Source organism: Pararge aegeria, chromosome 6, assembly GCF_905163445.1.
Source record: "Pararge aegeria chromosome 6, ilParAegt1.1, whole genome shotgun sequence".
NCBI lineage: Eukaryota > Metazoa > Arthropoda > Insecta > Lepidoptera > Nymphalidae > Pararge > Pararge aegeria.
The window spans coordinates 11,649,379-11,670,575 of NC_053185.1; the positions used below are offsets into that span (position 1 = coordinate 11,649,379).

Here is a 21,197-nt window from a genome sequence, read left to right on the forward strand (position 1 = left end):
GTTTAGGTATGTACCTACCTATTTTTTTTTTTATATTAATAGCGGGCAAACGAGCAAGTGGGTCACCTGATGATAAGTGATCACCGCCGCCCATAAACATCTGCAGCACCAGAGGAGCCACCGATGCGTTGCCGGCTTTTAAGGAATTTGTTTATCCACTCCTTGAATAACCCTAGATTGTATTTTTGAGGAAACACATCAGGTGGGAGATTGTTCCATAATTTGCAAGTGCGCGGTAGAAATGATCTGGTATTTCGAACAGTAGAAGAATACCAGGCATCCAGATGATGAGGGGGGAACAGGGAAGGAGGTATCAACGCAAACAACTCTTTGGAACACTCTCCATTATAGAGTCGATAGAACACACACACAAAGGGAGCTAACATCTCTTCGGTGCCCATCTCCAAACAACAAGTCAATTTGGGATTGTCAACAAGTCAATTTGGGATTGTCAACAAGTCGAACTAGGGTATTTGGAAGGTTTATTACCACAATCATATTTTGCTTCATTATGTATGTAGGTTTATAATTTATTGTAGTGAAATTCGAAGGAAAGAAGAATCATTGTTTTCTTAGGAATAAACCAAATTAAACCTCTCTTGTAGCTACAGCGATCGCACGCTGTTCGACGGTTGACCTCATTAGTATAAAATAGGAAGCTCCGTACGGCCTCAATGATCTCATTGAGTTACATCTGGTAATTATCTAATTACCAGATGTAAATAGTATTTACTTCTGGTAATTAAATAATTACCAGATGTCAATACTCACTTAATTACAGATACAATATACTAGAGTACAATACTATGACCTATACCTACCTATAGCCTACCTAAATCTCTATTGTCGATTAGTTAAGTACGTACTTAGTTAATTACTTATTTAGGTTTCGAGTGCACTATTAATAATTAAGCAAATCACTTACAATCACATACTAATTACCTACTGAGCAAATTCGTATATATTTCCCACGGAGAAAAATAAATACTTACCTAAGTACCTTACCTACCGACTTAAATGGACTAACTGAGGAAAGTAATTCTTATAATTTTTATTAGTGTTTTTACCTACACTTGGAGGAATTATCAATTTTACAAATTTAAAATGCATATAAAAATACACACACTACACTGCAGTCGCTATAAGACTGATGTAAAAGGCGTATATACTAATTTCGGCATCGATGGTAGGAGAGCGGTAGCTTAATTGGAAAAAGCGCTCAGGTCGCGATTGCCAGAGAGCCGCAGGTTCATATCCTGTCGGTTCCGAAAATTTTTATATGCATTTTAAATTTTTCATATTGAGGAAAGTAAATTAAGTTGAGTGAGGATTGACACTGCCCAGCCTGATACGTCTAAGTTGGCCTTAGTCTGCAATGTCACCTGGTGGTACCTAAGTGACGACGCAGTTAAGATGGTGCACTGTACCTAATATAATTAATGTGTCATTGACCTACCGGCAGCGAAACATCTTTGTCAGTAAGGTAATAGCCATAGCCCGAAGCCTCACCGCAGAAATTTAGAAATTATTAATTCCCTAATCGCTCATCATCATCATCATCATCATCACATCAACCGATAGACGTCCACTGCTGGACATAGGTCTTTTGTAGGGAGTTCCAAGTTCCACGATTCTGAGCCGCTTGGATCCAACGGCTACCTGCGACGCGCTTAATGTCGTCTGTCCACCTCGTTGGGGGTCGACCAACGCTGCGCTTACCAGTACGGGGCTGCCATTCCAGCACCTTGGGACCCCAACGTCCATCCTTTCTCCGAACTATGTGCCCGGCCCATTGCCACTTAAGCTTCGCGACTCGTTGAGCTATGTCGGTAACTTTGGTTCTTCTACGAATCTCCACATTTCTGATTCGATCGCGTAGAGATACTCCGAGCATAGCTCTCTCCATCGCCCGCTGAGTGACTCTAAGCCTTCTTATGAGGCCCTTAGTTAACGACCATGTTTCAGAGCCATAGGTCATCACTGGCAACACGCACTGTTCGAAGACTTTCGTCTTCAGGCACTGAGGGATTTCTGACGAAAAGATGGCACGGAGTTTCCCAAACGCTGCCCATCCGAGTTGGATTCGGCGGTTCACCTCCTTCTCGAAATTGGACCTACCTAACTGGATCGTGTGTCCTAGGTATACGTATTCGTCAACAATTTCGAGTGCAGTGTTCTCAACGATTACTGGTTGAAGCGGAACATGAGCATTAGACATAATCTTCGTCTTGCTCATGTTCATTCGTAGGCCAACCTGTTGAGAAGCTCTGCTGAGGCCATCGAGCATCGTATTTAGGTCTCCCAGAGTCTCTGCCATAATGACTACATCGTCGGCAAACCGAAGTTGAGTGATGTACTCGCCGTTAATGTTGATGCCAAGTCCGTTCCATTCCAGAAGCTTAAAGACGTCCTCCAACGCAGCGGTAAATAGTTTCGGGGAGATAACATCTCCCTGTCGCACGCCTCGCTGCAATTGGATTGGTCTCGTAGTCTGATCCTGTATACGAACTGACATAGTGGCGTTTTTGTACAAACACTGCAACACTTGGATATACCGGTAGTCAATTCGGCATCTCTGCAGTGACCTAAACACAGCCCAAGTTTCCACCGAATCAAAGGCTTTTTCATAGTCCACAAACGCTAAGCAAAGTGGCCGGTTATACTCTTCAGTCTTCTGTATAACCTGCCGCAGCGTATGAATGTGGTCTATGGTACTAAAGCCCTTACGGAAACCGGCTTGTTCGGGAGGCTGGAAGTCATCAAACCTACGAGCGAGACGATTCGTAATGACTCTCGAAAACAGCTTGTAGATATGACTCAGCAGCGAGATGGGTCTGTAATTCTTCAACAAGGTATTATCACCTTTTTTGAAGAACAGAACCACCACACTCCTGTGCCATGCCTCTGGCGTTGTGCCTTGGTGAATAACGGAATCAAACAATCGCTGGAGGACTTTCAGTATCGGTTTTCCACCTGCCTTCAGGAGTTCTGCCGTTATTCCGTCATCACCCGGCGCCTTGCCATTTTTAAGCTGCTTGAGAGCCACACTAATCTCGTATAGGCTGACGTCTGGGATATCTTCGGTATAGTGTCGAGTTAATTTGGCTCTAGGATCCTTAGCCAAATCTTCAACAGGCGTCTGTACTGTGGTGTACAACTGTCCATAAAAGTTCTCAACCTCACCCAAGATCTCAGGTTTGGAAGAGACAAGACTACCATTATTGGTCTTCAGTCGCATCAACTGGCTCTGACCGATAGACAGATCTCTAGCGAACACTTTAGAGCCTCTGTTTTGCTCGATGGCATTTTTAATACGCTCTGTATTGAAGTGCCGCATATCACGAGTCTGTGATTTAGAGATCTGCCTATTAATCCGCCGGTAAGCGGACGCGTCTGCTATAGACTGTAGTCTCATCTCTTGCCTCTCCGTCATAAGCTTGAGTGTATTGGTTGAGAACCTATTGGCCTTGTTTCTACGGTGGGCCTTGTAGAATTTGGACCCGACTGTTTGGACAGTTTCCACCAGCCTGTTGTTCAAATCGTCCACAGTGTCGCAATCTGCTAGGCAACCGAACCGGTTCTGTAGTTCTAGTTGAAAGCTCTCGGGGTTTTGAATATGGGCACGAGTAGACCGGAGTGTAGACTTCACCAGTCTGACTCTTTCAAGTTGAACGTTTATACTCAATGTGCCTCTTACCATACGGTGATCACTTCCGGTTTTAACCCTGTTGATCACAGAGACATCATTGAATACATGCCGTTTGGTCGACATGATGAAGTCGATCTCGTTTCTCGTGGAACCATCGGGGCTTATCCAGGTCCATTTCCTGTGTGGCCGCTTCTTGAAGAAGGAGTTCATCATATAAAGGCCCTCCTTCTCCATGAAGTCAGCCAACATTTGACCCCTGTGGTTCCGTTGCCCATACCCAAATTGCCCCACCCTCAACTCTGAACCAGTTCGCTCGCCAAGCTTCGCGTTGAAATCCCCCATCACAATATTGTAGTAGGTGTTCGAGGCATGTATGGCTTTTGAAATGTCCTCATACAAAACCTCTACATCCTCGTCTGGGTGTGCCGAAGTCGGCGCGTATACCTGTATGACCTTCAACGAATACCGTTTGGTAATTCTGAGTATAAGGTATGCTACCCTGCTCGACACACTTTCGACTTTTACAACATTGTTGACGAGAGACTTGTGGACGATAAACCCGACACCACCCTGTGACTGTTGGTCACCCTCCCGGTAGTAAAACAAGTTGCCGGATTCCAAGATTATCGAGTCCTCCCCCTCTCGCCGGACTTCAGACAATCCTATAATATCCCAGCGCAACTTGCTCACCACTTCTTCCAGCTCAATCACCTTTCCATCGGTCCTCAACGTGCGTGCGTTGTATGTTGCCAGGTCAAGTCGTCGGGGTTGGCAGCGGAATCTCTGCCGGAGATTCTTAACACCCCTTGCCCCGCCGTTACCATAACCGCTGCCAGAGCCAGGAATAGCGGGGCCGCCGGGAACTAGGGGCTGTGGTTTTTTTCTCCTTCCCATTAAAGATATGCCCGATAATGACCACGCTGGGCAGGCGGGTTGGTCATCGCAGGGCTAGACTGATCGCCCCGGCGTCGCTGCTGCCCGACACCGGTCTGTGCCATTTGTTCAGCCTAGCCAATTCGACGTGGTTATACCGCCACTTGTCGGTCGCCAGAGCCTCGTCGGTTAAACGGCAGGGTGCACCACGTGCAGGTGAGGTTGGCAATTTGGGAGGCTGACTGGTACTAGCCACACCCACTTACACCCCATCCACTTAATCGCTCATGCAGAGCATCAAACCAGGGATCTCTTTCCCTTGACCTTCTCTGTCATAGGAGAGAACAGTCTGTGTCTAGCTACATGATTAGTGTACAGCGGTACTAGCGGGTAAACTAAGCTCGGCTGCCTACGCAGTCAGAAAATTTAGACAGATACTACGTACTTTCATAGCGTTGTGTCCTACGGTATCTTGTTATGGGGTAAAGCTGCTGATATAGAAACTATATTAATATATTGCAGAAAAGAGCTGTACGATCAATATATAAACTTAAATCACGCGAATCTTTCCGTGAGAAGTTTAAAGAAATAGGTATACTTACGGTAGCTTCACATTATATTTATAATAATATAGTATTTGTAAGACCACATATTAGTCTTTATAAACAAAAAGTGGATATAAAGAGTCGACTTACAAGAAATGGTCATAATCTGCATAAGGTCTGCGAAAGGTACAGAAGTGACTTGTGGGATTGAGTATACGGTTTTATAATATGATTCCTAAGGTAATTTTGGACCTACCAAAGCATAAATTTGAAGAATATGTTAAAACACATTTATTACAGCGAGGTTACTATACAATTGATGAATTTCTTAATGACAAGGTTTCTTGGAAGCATCCGGCTTCGCTTTCATCTCTCACAAGATAGAAAAATGAATGACAAATTGTAAAATGTAAATTGTTAATGTTGGAGAAGAGCAACTGCTGAGTTTCTTGCTGGCTTCTTCTCGGTAGAATCTGCCGAGAAGAAACTCAGCAGTATTAGTACTACTCCGTACCGGTAGTAGAGTCACTATAAACAGACAGATTTGACGTTTCAAAAGTGCTTATAAAAGTGCTGATGCCTACTTGAAATAAATGAATTTTGAATTTTGAAATAAATACTTACTAAAAACACTAATAATGTGGAAACAGCTCTTCCAGCGCGTGGGGCCAAAGGTCGATATATGTGATCTCGTAACCAGGCGTGAACTATGCGATTCCACGCTCTATAGTAACTAGAAAATCGGGACTGCGTCCACCAATCCTGAAATAAAATATAATTAGTAGGTACCTATAAGATTACTTTATAAAAATAAAAGGTAAATTGTATAAGAAAATCGGCTTATAAGCTAAACTAACAGAGTCGATATTTTGGTAAAAATAGGACAAGCCCGAGGAAGTAAAATGTTTCATTTGAATTTTTAAAAACGGAAACTAAAGTAAACGAAGTATTAATTATATATGTAGAATTATTGGTATTTATTCTATAACAAATCCCGGTAAAGCAGCGCCACCTTATTTTTACCACCCAATTAAAATATACATACAATATTTCATAAAAATCCGTCCAAATGCTTAGGGGAAGCTAGGTGACAAACACAAGTACCGAAGAATTGTATAAAGTAGTATTTTTTTCAACGTTTAAAACTTCCCAGTACTTCTACGAATATTTCAGCGTCCACTACCTCGAGAGCTCCTCCAATCACCCCCGCCAGCGCGACAACGCGGAGGCACAAATGGTGACATCGATGACTCAAGGCCCATCGGAATTAATAACATCCCCACGCGCGCCGACGACGACTACGCTGACAGTGACGCCGACATTTCACGGACAAGACAAACCAACAGGCCCAAAGCCAATGATGGCGGGCCCTAGCCCCTAGACAGGGGCTAAAACAACAATTACCAGGGCAGCATAGCTATGCTGCCCTGGTAATTTGCCCGGGTCATATTCGCAGGGCAGCTGCCCTGCGAATATGACCCGGGTAAGGAGGCGTTGCCTCGAGGCCCGTACCCCCGACCGGCCTATTGGCCGCTTGGAGATGACCCACACGCGCGCACGAATATTTCAAGACTAAAATTAGCCAAATCGGTCCAGCCGTTCTCGATTTCTAGTCAGACTAACGATCCGCATTTCATTTTTATACAACGTGTAACGGAATTACGAAATACTGTTGAAAGGTGCATAAGTATATTTCATAACCCTGAAAAAATATTAAATCAAAAGAAGCATATTTATTTTTCCATACAAACTAACTCAAAACATTCTCAGTGTTACAACCCTATTGAAGACAAAATTCCAATACGTGCATAGGACCTACACTACGCGACGTGAAGCTTGACAGGAGTCACTTGATTTTACTTTTGCATGTGATGTTAGGGTTGTATCTGATATCTTTCATTAAAAACTATGGCAATGGTTTACTCAAAAACTATTAGCGTGTCGAGTTTCAATAAGTCTCACAGGCAGTAAATAATGTACCTAAAAAGCCTCTGAAGTATTATTTCAGTTTTCATTTACACGTTGTATATAAAGATTAGAATTATGTTAGTGTATTCCAAGACCCCAAATATTTATAGGTACTTATTAACTTAGTCATTAATTTTGTTGTGACCCCGACAATTTGTACCGACGACATAAAAAGAGGCGCAGGGCGTAGAGACACGCTGGATATAAGCGGCAAAAAGACCATAGCCAAAAACCCAACAAAAGACCAATGATCAGCATTTGACGTCTTAAAGTTGAGATGATAATCATAATGAAGTGACATAAAAGCAAAAGATATTTATAATTGTACCAATTCCGTTGTGCACTAATCACTTAACTAAACTAAAAAGATCCCTGCAGAAAAGGATATCTCCACTTTTGGTTGATCTGCACGATTAATATTATATTAATATTATTAAAATTGTAATATAAATAAAAAAAATTGTAATAAATTATATTTGTTATATACAACGTGTAAATGAAAACTGAAATAATACTTCAGAGGCTTTTTAGGTACATTATTTACTGCCTGTGAGACTTATTGAAACTCGACACGCTAATAGTTTTTGAGTAAACCATTGCCATAGTTTATTAATATTATATTAATATTATTATTTAATATTATTTCAATATGGTCTCAATAAAACCTAAATTAGCTGATGGAGGAACTTGTTGTTCGGATCAAGGTACTATGAAAAATGTTGGTGCTTTTGTCTTGTGTGTCTACATTTTCAGGCCCCAGGCATTATTTGCTTTTTATATCAATCTAATTTTATAGGCCTTCTTGTTTAACGTGTTATCTCGAATATAGTAACTAAAAACGGCAAAAAAAAAATGAATCGGTAGGAATAAATGAATAGTATATATATACGTAGGTCCCCTATTGTTTGTTTTGGTTAAATATATCTAATAACCAATTCACACACCAACACTTAATGCCAATGTCCTTTACATATTTGTTATGATTTCATGAAGGTTCGCATAAAAGCTATAATGTTGAATTAATAATGTGTCGGCCACTTTGTACTCTGTACCCACAACGCGACAGATGTTTTAAATATTACTAGGCAATATCTAGATACTAAAAGCTTTTCATAACATACCCCACTGAACTAAATAACAATTTGAAATTCCCTTTATTTTGTGGATCTATTAATGTAAACATCAATTTTTTTTTTCTCTACAGGATTCGAACTGGGTTTCATAATAATTTTTAGGTTTTTTTTATTCCTCTACATCTCAGTCCTTGACTGCAATGGTACCTTGTGGTAAGTGATGATGCAGTCTAAGATGGTAGCGGTCTAATCTGTTAGGGATATGGCAGTTAATATGTTTAGAGTGTAGGGCGGTAACTAGGCACTGACGGAACCCTACCATCTGACATCTAATAAACTTGAAAATCCCGTAAGTTACGTAACTGGACTAAGTGGGTCGAATATCTGAAATGCACCGAACTAGCATTTAGGTTAGACACTGATAAATTAGTACACTTGCACCGCAAGCAATAAACAGCTATCCTGCGGGAAATTGCACCACTAATACAAATTGCAATAATTTATTTCAACACTACTTCCGGTTTTATACAGGTTGGTTATTTGGAGCGCGTTCACTTTGAACATAATATACAGAAGCGATAATTTAATTTATCTTTAGAGAATTTTGGTATTCCTAAGGGTAGATAATTATATTAATGAAGGTTGACTCAAATTATGTATGCTTACAATGCATTTTACAGTCCAGACTGTATTAGGCGCGTGAGCTAAAAGAGAACGCGCTGAGAAAGCCGAGAGTGTACTAATAAGTTAGGTACCATAAGGTTTCATACGACGATTTTCATAACATATGTGAGGCAAAAATAGGATAAACTTTTAAATACATACATTTTCGGAGAATATGTATTTCCTTTTTTTCCTATTTTTCCACTGTATGAATGTTTCGTAGGCCGTTTTGGTTGAAACAGGTTATTCAGTCGCGATTCGTGCCTCTATTATTATTGCTGGCTGACTAAAATCTTTTATTACTCTACTTTCAAATTTAAACTGACATTTTTAATTATTAATAAAGCACAAGTACGGTAATTTTAAATAAAACACGCGTGTCTAATATCTTGGATTTATATTTATATAGATTATGGGACTTATATCTATGGTACCTAAGTCCACGTTAGCAAGTGTGATGAAAAAGATTACTTTTTAGTATAAAGTATGATTTAAAAATATAAAAAAAAACAAGTGTAGAGTTTAAAATATAAAAAGGTTTTTTTTTGGGTGAGTTCCATTCCATTTTTGCTTGGCTTGTTAAAAACCAATTAGCTTAATCCATCAATCCAGCCTTAATGTTTCATTTTGTAAATACGTTGTTTGGTCATTTATTTAAGATTTAATTCAATTAGTTTATACTTAAGATGTTGTAAGGAAGGGTTCGTCCCTTGGATGAATTGGCTTACTCACTAATTGAGTTTGCTTAATCCGAATTGTTTTGAAAATGAGAAGGTGTTTGCTTAGGGTCTTATGGGGGTAGGCATTTAGAAACTGTAAATACGAGTGACTGGTAGCTCTGTAGTACCTAATATTATCTATTATATTTATTATAATAAATGCCTTTATTCATTCTTTAGCTTTAAAATAAATTCACTAAGGAGAATTATTATTCATTAATTTCACAAGATCACTCATGTTTTTCCCGGGACTAGAAGATAAAGAAGAAGAAAAAAATTCTTCATCGCACGCAAAACATAAAAGAATACTGACAACTCATAAGTAGATAAAGAATACTGTAGGCTTGCAAGGGTGGCCTTATTGCTGCAAGTATTGATGTAAGCAATCTATTACAGGCAACCTTTGTTGATACGACTTACAGCATGAGTCCTAGTTATAGAGCTGAGAGAGAGAGCACTCCATTTTTTGTAACTTAAATTATAATGTAAACCATCATTTAATTACTTTTATTTATAAAGTAAGTTTTAATAAAACTAGAAAAAAAGTGCGATAAAATAAATAAAAACAAACACAATAAAAGAAACTTGCTATTAATTGTGTTTTTATTATTTTCTTATTAGTCTGCGTTTAGATAAACCGCCGCGCGATGTCCCCATGGTCGCCACATTTATAAGTTAATGACAAATGTGCATTTTGCTTGGAATCACTTAAACTCTTAAACTAGCATGGTTAGCCGATATGTAGGATTTTAAATGTTGAAATGATACTAGCTGTGGTCCGCGGCGTTGTCGGAATAAGTCGATTGCATGTTCTTGAAATGTCGAGATTTATTGGAAATATACCAGTCTTCCTGTAAACCAACCTTGGAATTTGATTTGATTCCAGGACAAAAAGTAGCCTAAATGGTACTCTCTCAAAAATTAAGACGATTTGTGTGTCTTTAATTAGGGCTTGAAGCGAGGACAAACAAACAAAAAAAAAACACACTTTCGCATTTATAAAATATTAGATGTTGAACGCGTTCTTCACCCTCGTTCATAACGGTTTATACAAACCCTGTGGGATTAGGTACATAGTTTATTTTCCTGGGATAAAAAGTAGCCTATGTTACTCACCGTCCTTTCATCTATCTGTCCCTAAGCCAAAAAATCAAGTCTATTGGGTGCTTAGCAAGAGCGTAAAGTCAGGATAAAAACCGAACCGTCACCGGTAAACGCCGAGGTGGATCTTTAGAACGCGTTAATTTGGCCGCGGCTGTTAAGCGGCTGCCACGCTTATGGAACTGTTCGCCTCGTTCGATTTTATCGATTCGATTAACTCACCTCGTAAAACAGGCGATCTCCAAACGTGAGCATCTCGGCGAAGGCATTGTGCCACGCGTGCAGGAGGCAATAAAATCCGCACAGGAAGGAGATCACTCCTGGCAGCACGCAGGCGAACATGCCTCGCACGACTGTACCCGCCTCCACCTACAACAATCGTTTATTGTAGGCCTATCTTACTACAATAATATTTCTTTCTACCCTACTACTAAAAGGAGGTTATAGATTCTAGGGTTCCATACCAAAATGGTTAAAATGGAACCCTTAGGGCATTACAAGTAAACGTGGAATAGCCCACCAATCCGCATTGCACCAGTGTGGTGTGTCTTTGCCCTAAACCGTCTCTTCTATGACAGAAAAAGCTTGTAACCAGCAGTAGAACGTTAATAGGCTGCGGATGATGAAGGTCGAATGGTTTTGCAGTGTCTGTCCTGACTTTTGAAAGATGCTCTTATTAATTGAAGTGTGACAATACACTGTAATACTGTATTCCAACGTTTATTCGTCCGTACGTCACAGCCAATTATCTTCTGCTATCGTACATACATTTCGGAATGTGCTCAGGAGCTATTCGATTTGGTTCAACCATCTCATTGCAGTCAAGCATTAATCTATATATTAAAAAAAATCGTCATGAAATTCAGTCAGTTAATTTCGAGTTGGTCTTTATTCTTCATTGATTTTGAAAAGTAATAGTCTTTGTCAAATGTGAAAACATGTTCGAGAAATATGGTTGTCTACAAGCCTTGGCCACAAGTAGGCATTGGTGGACCTGCATGTGTGTATTTACACGTTCGTCCATCAAAACCTCCTGTGCTGGCCGCTGCAGTATTGTACTAATGTTCAACCCATCTTAGCCGTGAATTATACTCCTATTGTTTTATTTATTTGCATATTCACCTAAGAACAATAAATAAATGAATATACTTACTACGTCAATACGCACAATGCTGTCTAGCTCCGAAGAAAGCGTAGCTTGCGTTATGGGTACTAAGATGACTGATGAATATTTTTTTAGAAAAATATACATAAATACTTATAATATACAAATAAACACCCAGACACTGAGAACCATTTATGTTTAGCACACAAACATTTTCAAGTTGAGGGAATGGAACCCACAGCTTTGCAATCAGAAAGCAGGGTCGCTGCCCACTGCGCCAATCGGCCGCCAAACAATGAATGTGTTTTATTCATTGTTCTTAGATATTTACACACACATACATTGACTGAAAACTAATACCTCGTGGAACACAACATGCTACTATAAACTTTCAACTTTTGCATAGTTAGACCGAGATAGCTTCATGTTGTTAATGTTATCTTTATACGTATATTTACTTCCTAGTACCTACTTACTTTCTAAAAATAAAATTATTAAAAGATTGTTTACCTGAGCTTCTTTACCATAATCGGACCAGTACGGTAAAATAAAACGCTCCCATAGGAAGCTGTTGTAAAATATAATAGCGGACACTTCTAAGAAGTGGAAAACGACGACTCCCCATCTGATTTTCTTTGTCCTGAAAATGTAAATTAGGATTATGCCAGTGAGTTGTAATTTACCCCTAAAGGCATTGACCCAATACGTCACGCTTTAAAAGCGGACTCGTCTGATGAATATTAAGGTAAATTAAGATTTTTCAACCAACTAAAAATAAGAGTTTATTAATCGATGCGACTATTGTTTTCGTTTCTTTGAACTTATTTCTAGGGTATTAAAAAGGTGTAGAGCAGGGTGATTTCTCACAAAAGGCTTGTGACGGGCGTAAATCTTGCGATCTTTGCTGCAAAAGGTAACTTTTGTATTTTTATTGTATGCAAAAGTTCAAAATTCTAAATTGTTTATTTTAAGTAGGCCCAATATTAGGTAGTAGTAGGGGATTTAGGAAAAAAAACTTTGCACGGCTTCACAGCTAAGACGATCATCCTAGCGCGGGCGGCGGATGTAGATTTGTAAGTAGGTAGGTTATAGATAAAGATTGCCTTCAATCCAGAAAACGAACGGTTTCCGCAGGGTTAATAATAAAAACAAAACACGCAGATGAAGTCGTGAGCAGTAGGTATACATATTTACACATTAATTTTACGTAGTGAGTTAAAGGTAGCAAATGGTGGTGAAATATAAATTTCTATTTCTAATGCTGATACATTCAGCTATTATCTCAATAAAATATTAGTTTACAGCCTTCGGGCAGAAGCTGAGAGCTATAAAAATATGAGTATCAAGTTACTTTATTCCCAGGAACAATAATAAAAATATAGTTTGTAAAAAGTTTGACCTTGTTTTTATTGCAAGCTTTTATTTAACTTGCAGTTGCTATTCAAAATACGTACGTTTTTTTAACCGTCCTTAAAAAAAGAAGGAGTTCTATTATCGACTTTGGCATGTATGTAAATAATATTTTTTGTTTGTTCACTGTCGACTTTGGACTACTTTAGAAAGTTCCTTTATTGCCTCAAGTGCTATTGATATACTCCCTAGCTAATCCCAAGTTCCAGTGTCACCAAGTCATGATCTGAGATTAGGATCCCGTAGTAATAGTGGAAAATGCTCAAATTTTATAACCACGTACAAAATGAGTTGTTCATTCTTTAATTAAGTTCAACCGACAAATTATTCAGATGTTTAAGGCTGAGAGTTTTATTTATTTATTTTCAAAACTTAATTTATCGTTACAGGCTTAATGCGATAAATTAGTTAATACTAAAATGGAAAAATAACTAAAACAAATAAATAATTAGATTAACTTATTTATAGGTAGGTAGGTACGTAGCGGCCTTTATGAGTTTTTAAAGACGGTTGATTTCTTTAGTAATTTTACAATATACGGGAGTCTTTCTTTTTTTCATAAGTTTATTTCTCGTAAATAAGTAAATAAGGTAAATAAGTATTAAAACTAAATAATAGTCGTGTAATAATTTCAACAATTTTAATTTTCACATTGCTTTGTTAAAAGAAATATGGGATCGTTATTATTAAATAACGGGACAAATAGCCTGCTAACGATATTTGAAGGTCATAATTTGGCCATCATTACAGCACAAATTTTTGAATTTTTGTAGGACATTTTATTAAAGATAATGAGGTAATCTGCTAATATATTTTTAACTCACCACAAGAACCTAAAAAGAATCATATCGTTATGTGGCCGTATCTAAATTATATTTGCCTTTAAATAAATGTTTTACAAAATCTAAGACGGAAAGTAAAATAATATAATGTATTATTATGCAGAAGTGCCGAGAGGAGGAATGGGGAAAGGGCTCTACCAACAGGCCTTTGTTGAGTTCAAGGTACTTGGCTGTAATTTATGTAATTGTTTGCAGTAGTTAATAGGTACGGATTAAGAGGGTCATGGTGGTTTACGTCTGTTTGGCTGTAATACATGTAGATATTAAATGAAAAGAGAGAAAGTTTCTCGTCCAAAAAAATTCAAAAAAAAATTCTATATTCAAAATTCATTTATTTCAAGTAGGCCTAATTAATAAGCACTTTTGAAACGTCATGTCAGTCTGTTTGTAGTGACTCTACCACCGGTTCGTAAGGCAGATTCCACTGAGAAGAGCCAGCGAGAAACTCAGCTCAAAATACAATTAATACCTATACGTCTTCTCTCCTAAATAAAGTGAAAACATTGACTAACCACGCTTTACCAAAGCGGGTTTCATGGGCTTATTATTTGCAATAGTAAATAATTACCGAATCTAAATGTAGCTATCGCAGCTGAATTTTCAAGTATATTAGGATTTAATTACTTAATTAATTTGTTTCATCGTAAGAGAGTCCTTTGTACTGTATGTTATTTAAACGTGGAGCTGTTTGGTTGTATTTCCATCGGGAGAGAATACAGAGGACTCGAGAGGATTACTTCTAATCAGGGCCGATCGCGTCCCTCCTCCGTTTGCCTTCGCGCTGCTTTTCATTGAAATAGGGCCTTAACACACTGAGCGTGTCTTATTATAGCGAATGGAGCGTATATTTTGCAACATAAAATCTAGCTAGTGTGCACCATCCTGAGCTGCTAATGAGCGGTTACCTCATGATAATGAAGTCTTTATTGATCCTCTATAGGTAGAGTTGCCGTACGGGCCATATATACGGGACTATCACCGTATTTGACCATCCGGTCCCGTATTGCGGTTTGTCCTTGCCCCGGTTTTGTGCCGTTTTAAAATAAATTGCTGATAAATAAATAACAAAAATAATGATTCTATAATTTAGATTTTTTTTATATTTTTGATACGGTTGAGATTTCTTACATGGAGGAGAAAAGCTCCGTATTAGTACCATAACGCTACGGCAATTCTATCTATAGGTTATAGTGTATTACAGGAAGTGCATAAGAGAAAGAACAAAAACAAACAACTGAACAAGCAGCACAAATCGTATGTTACCCAATTAAGCGCGCAAAGCGACATCAATTGAGCTGCGAAAGATATATAAAAATTTATTTCAACACTACTTGCATATCTTGGTAGTCTTCATAGTCCTAACATTAACAGCTTAACTCCAAGGAAGAAAGCGTTTGTAGTGTACCTATGCTTGCAACGCGGCGCAACATAAGCCGAGAAAAAAACGCTAAGTGTGTTTTGGCACATACACCTAATACTTATCTTGACGATCTATTGCAACATTAGCCTAATTTATATGCGTCTTGTGGTTGACCCCACGATTTGCTACTGCGGGATAGATTTACAATAAAATGTTTGTGTGTATATAAGAGTATATAGTTCGTCCAAAACAAAAGGGCCTTGAATTTCAGTCAGTCAGGCAATCAGTCAGTAGATACAATAGCTTTTGGAGAAGTAATTAGAAATACAGGCAAGCCTCAACAGCACAAGAAAAGCTGCAAAGTAACACGCACTGCTTCTATCTAGTAGGTATTCTATTTACACGTAACTAGCTGTTAGCCGCGACTTTTTCTGCGTTAATTACTGTTAACAATAATTAAAGGCAAAAATCATTTATTTATCATCAATACTTTTCTCAACGCACGCCAAAAATGTATTAAATAGGCAACGTTTTTCCACTTTATGCTACATTATTGCAATTTAAATAAGAATCTCTAATTAAAACATCGTGATAATTTTGCTTTCTTTCGGTAAAAAACCGGTCCAGTAATTTCGAGGCCTATTGGGTACAAAAAGACTGACAAATAATATTTTTTCTTTATAATTCGGTATAGATGATTATAAATGTTAAAGCCATTACAAAACATACCTGGGGTATTCATCTCGGTAGATGAGTGTAGGTGCAAACAGAAAGTACACGTATTGCGAGATGGTGGGCAATGGCTCATTACCGCTGTGGCATCGTGGGGCGCATGCAACCGCCGCGGCGCAAATCTTCATCACAAATCGAAACTGAAACGATAAAAACACAAAATTTACTTTATTTAACCACTCGCACCAATGCCTTACTAACATTGCAATTAGCCCATAAGCAAAATAAACAGCACCTAAGAAACAGACAAGGATTGCTTAATGCTTAGAGCATCAAGTAGGCTTTATCCTGCACAGCTTTATACAAGACCTCCTCATTAAAAGTATAGTCGGGAGTTATTAAATTAAAAATTGAATTCTTTCTATTGAAAGAATTTAATTTTTAATTGCTTGGGATTAATCCCGGCGCCCTCAATAAAATGCTTAACAATAAAAGCATATTTGTTTAAAATATGCTGCCGCGCTTCTGCAGTACATCAAAAAGGTATGCGAAGAATCACGTTGATGACTTCTACGCAATCATGAGATAAAGATCTGCATCAATGCTGAGCAGAATGCGCGGAAGCTGCAACAATATTCTGAAAATATTAACCAATAAATGGGAAAATCCCTTTATGGAGCACTGGGTTGGTGCACACTCACACACACAGTGCTCAAGAGGGTACTTACCTTAGTTAGGAGATTCCTAATTATTTATTATTTATAGGTTTGGCCAATTTTAGTTTATATATTAGGAAATAAGATAATTGTTATTGTTGTAGCTATGGATTTTTATCTGAATTAAAAGTTATTATTATTATTATTATTATAACATCTCACTTGTTTCTACTGTGAAACCGTGAAAACAAGTGAGATGAGTGATTATGACCTTCGGGAGTCGATTAGCATCTCCTCGACAGCGATTTCTGGGAAGCATTATTATTTATCATCTGATGGTGTGCCAATAAATACAGATACAGAGTAAAAATGCACACCATTTTTACTCTGTCTCTATTAATAGTCTTTGAATACACAGAACGGCATTTTGATGTTGATTCACGTGTGTAGTGTAGTGACGTGTTTTGCCTCTCACAGTAAGTATCAACTTACTGATACAATTTCCACTTTCAGCCGAGTAGACTGCAAAGTATAGTGCAATTATGTAACACTGGGACTGTGTGGAGAGTGCTTAATAAAATATGAACTTTTTATTGTTATACAAGTTATTCAATCTTACCTGGTGGTGCGCGATGATTTAAACTATTAAGATGGTAGCGGGCTACGGGGCCAAACCTGTTAGGGGTATGGCAGCTATATTTAAGCCATATCCCTAATCGATTTCTACGCGAACTCTTCATCGCGTTTTTGTCGGTGACGTATACAAGACTTGGGTGTACAGTGATATTGTACCTATGTATAGTCACTTTCTTAGGTATTCCTATCTATTATTAGTTAAAAGTTGTTCTAGCGCCCGGTTACTATTTTATACTCGTATGTATGGATTGAAATGTTGCGTCCTGCGTATGTAGGTAAGTAAAAAATAAATAAGAAGACATTATGTGGCGGACAAAAAAGTCATTATAAATACATATCAAAGAAAATCAACGCACCGGAAGCCCGGTGCGTTGATTTTCCTGTTGTTGAGTGCCCTAAAGCTTCAAAAGTTTTGATGTGTATTTCGCTTCAAATAATAAGTAGGTAAGGTTCGGTAAAGCTATTCGGTATAACCATTACTTTTGATAATAATTTACAAACGATTTTGAATGCACTGATCCACTTATAAAACGTGAACCTCACAAAGTATTAAAATAAATAACTATCGTCAACACCATTCAAGTATTTCAATCCATTATCGGCCCAATAGTCCAAAGTAAGTAAGACGAAATGGGGATTAATGTTGTATAAAACTCGTATCTTATAAAACTATCTAATATCTTAAACTTAAGGATTAAAATATGCAGTTAGATTAATGCCAGTTTTCACTTACGATGAACAAGGCCTGAAAAGATGATTCCTAGGCATATATCAACCGTTAACCAATTGTTGTCACCGAAGAGTTGGTGAAACCTTTTTTTTCTATAGACATCGCCTTAATCCTTAGTCATTCGATATAGGCAATACCTATGTTTATTGGAAACGGGCATAACTCTCATAGTGAAGTTATAAAAGCTTTTGTGTTCTAAAATTTAATTAGGTAGGTGTATAATCGGCAGATACAAAAGTTCCATTCCTATCGTAGGATTAATCGATAACCTCCGCCTTTTAGGATATCGGTTAAAATATAGTTAATTAGAAGAATACGATAAAAAATTTTAATTCCGGGGAAAACGGGTAAGTATAACAGTTTTTAGTTAAACACCTCTGACTGTTTATTCGGATATCTAACATTAGGGTAGGATCTTTTTTTGTTTTTCAATTGTTTTAAGAATAGGAGACGAAGGTGTATTGAAAAATTGTACTCGGACGAAGTTGTGGGTAGCCGCTAGAAATTACAAAAAAGGATAACTATGTAGTTACTAGGTACCTATGTTATGAAGTAATTTTCCGTGTTAATGAGTTTGCAGCTTAATTGAATTTTCATACTTAAGGCATGTTGTAAAGCTTACTGGAAATTGTGAATATAACTTTATATACGACCGTGCGGCATGCCGTTTTCATATTCTTGTTACATATTTTAACAGTATGAAATTGGAATTATGTTCCATTTTATTTTTGGAATAAAATTATTACGAGACAATAAGTAACGAGGAAAATGCATTTCGACGAAAGAGAATTTAATGATTCTGTTGGCGTCCTCACGGCCGCTTTGATTTGTATTATATAAATGAAACTAAGTGGACTGTATATAAAGCTGATTATAATAAGATTTACAACGTTGGGATCAATTGCCTATAAAATCGTTGATCGCGTGGTCGGTGGTCCGTTTGCGAGTGCCTTTCGCCGCCGCGACTGTGCGATGTACCCGTAGACTCGCCTGGACCCCGGCGCGTTTCCTCCCGTCTCGACTCGTACATACGAGTAGGTATATTCCCACACAGATTAATTTCATATACCTACTAACTATTCCAACTATAACTTTTTTGAAGAAATTAGCGATGATCACCTACGTGTTACGGAGAGCACGTAAAGCAATCGGTCCCGATGATTATAATCACAGACTACAAAATAATAATTGTTTAAGCCCACATACCCGCATTGTAGCAGTGTGGTCTAGGTATGTTCTAACATCCTCTCTGCGCTAACAGAGAAGGTCTGTTCCAAGTAGTGTGAAGTCAATAGGCTAATGATTTCCCTCGTGTCGAAAGACGTGGAACCGGACCGAACTATCGTGTCAGACATCGAAGGATGTTATCGAAGATATTTAAATAAACGCCTACGAATAAAACAGTTTGTGGTCTGAGCATTTCGGAGGGGCGTTGGAACGCTTACCTTGCCTGGCCTTGGAGGTAGGTATATAATTTTATGGCAATAACTCGCTTAGTTTGTGAATTCAGCGACGTGTAAGTTGTAATCACAACGTCATAATGCGAATCGCGAAAGTGGCGATCATTACGGTTATATTGTAATGAAATAAATGACGTGGAGTGAAGGGCAAGGGGTGGTGGGTAATACAGTTTCGTCAGCCACAGCCGGTGCGTTGCCGTTATTTACTGGGTAGCCGTGGCCCTGACAAGGGTCGTTCCTGATTTATGTTACATTTCACTTTCGACACTTGTTTCGTCGATTTATATTTTGCTTTTTAACCGAAAAATTTGCAATCAGACGTACATACTCATTCTTCAGAAATAAGGACATTGTGAGTAAGAATAGTCATTTTTGAAATTTGGTTGCTAAATATGGAACTGATAAGTCAGTTATTTAGCGGGCGATGATGAGCGCTACGTTGCGTTGCCTTGCTCCAACGGTGATGGAAAAAAACCGTGAGGAAACCTGCATGCCTGAGAGTTCTCCATAACGTTCTCAAAGGTGTGTGAAGTCCACCACCCGCACTGGGCCAGCGTGGGTGGAGACCCGTGCCCTGTAGTGGGTCAGTAATGGGTTGATATGATGATGATGATGATGCGAAACACAGGCGAAACTTAGGTAATGCCTGGAGGCATTTTCTACCAGTATAACCATAGTTAAAGTAGACAGAGCTATAATTATTGTGCGTAGTTAAGATGACGTAAAAATAATAATAGCAAAAGAGTAGATTATAAGCTCTTAAGTAATTAAACAACAGAACACATAGTATAACATATTTTACAGGACATAAACTAAAACCTAACATTATATAAAATAAAATTTGCCTAAACGGTTGCTTTCAGTTAGGTATATCTGTACATACAAAATCGTATACTAGCCGTGTCTGTACATTAAAGATTTTTGCCAAAAAATAACTTGACTCAGCAACACCGCCATTACTTAAACAATTGAAATAATTTTTCTTTGTTAGTTAGTTAATTCTGTGAAGATCTGATCAATATTGATGAAGATACAGGAGTAAACCCTTCGACGATCGGAAAGCAAACGCGAGGGGTTTGCTTTAAGACGTACCTGCGTGCATGCCAGGTGAATAAGGGCGTGCCCGCTAAGCACATGAAAAGTTGCTCTCCTATCCATTTACTGACTTAAGAAAAGTTCCGATAAGTATTTTATGCCTGCATACCTTAGTCGATTATAAAGTTGCATCGCTTTCTTTACTATCTAAACTAAAACTTGCAGACTACATTATAGTATGTAGCGCTACGCTGTGATCCGTAGCTGACGCGGGCGAAACCGCAGGGCACAGCTATTTCTTAAATAAAGTGTAATAATTGTATACTGTAATGAACCTTAGACAAATAAATGATCTATATAATAATCAATATCAGTTGATCCTGAACATCTTGTCCGAGACCTTTAATGATAAGCTAAATAATAAATAATAACGATCCAAGTACATTACTATTAAGTACTTGGAAAAGTTTAATTTCTAAGACAAAATGTTATTGTTTCATGTTATTCAATAGGTATGCGAGCAATATGGATATTTAAAAACTCATCCCAATATTGGCATGCCCCGAAATATCTATGGAAACCCAATAACAATTTATCTTTTTGACATTTTTGTAATGGATTACAGAAATGTCCCGTCTCTATAGATTAATTTATCGTTCGCTTTCGCATGGTTTACCTACGTATTAATACATTAATATTG

At 38.1% G+C, this 21,197-nt stretch overlaps 1 protein-coding gene across 1 annotated transcript in view; it reads right to left on the reverse strand.

The window, feature by feature from the left end:
* The window catches only part of LOC120624244 (sterol O-acyltransferase 1), a 38,255-nt gene that overhangs the window by 2,499 nt on the left and 14,559 nt on the right, over positions 1 to 21,197 (reverse strand). Inside the window, exons 5-8 of the mRNA XM_039890682.1 lie at positions 16,038 to 16,180; positions 12,207 to 12,336; positions 10,814 to 10,960; positions 5,692 to 5,829 (exon numbers count right to left, since the gene is read on the reverse strand). Of these exons, the coding sequence (XP_039746616.1) occupies positions 5,692 to 5,829; positions 10,814 to 10,960; positions 12,207 to 12,336; positions 16,038 to 16,180 (558 nt within the window). The remainder of the gene's footprint in view (positions 1 to 5,691; positions 5,830 to 10,813; positions 10,961 to 12,206; positions 12,337 to 16,037; positions 16,181 to 21,197) is intronic.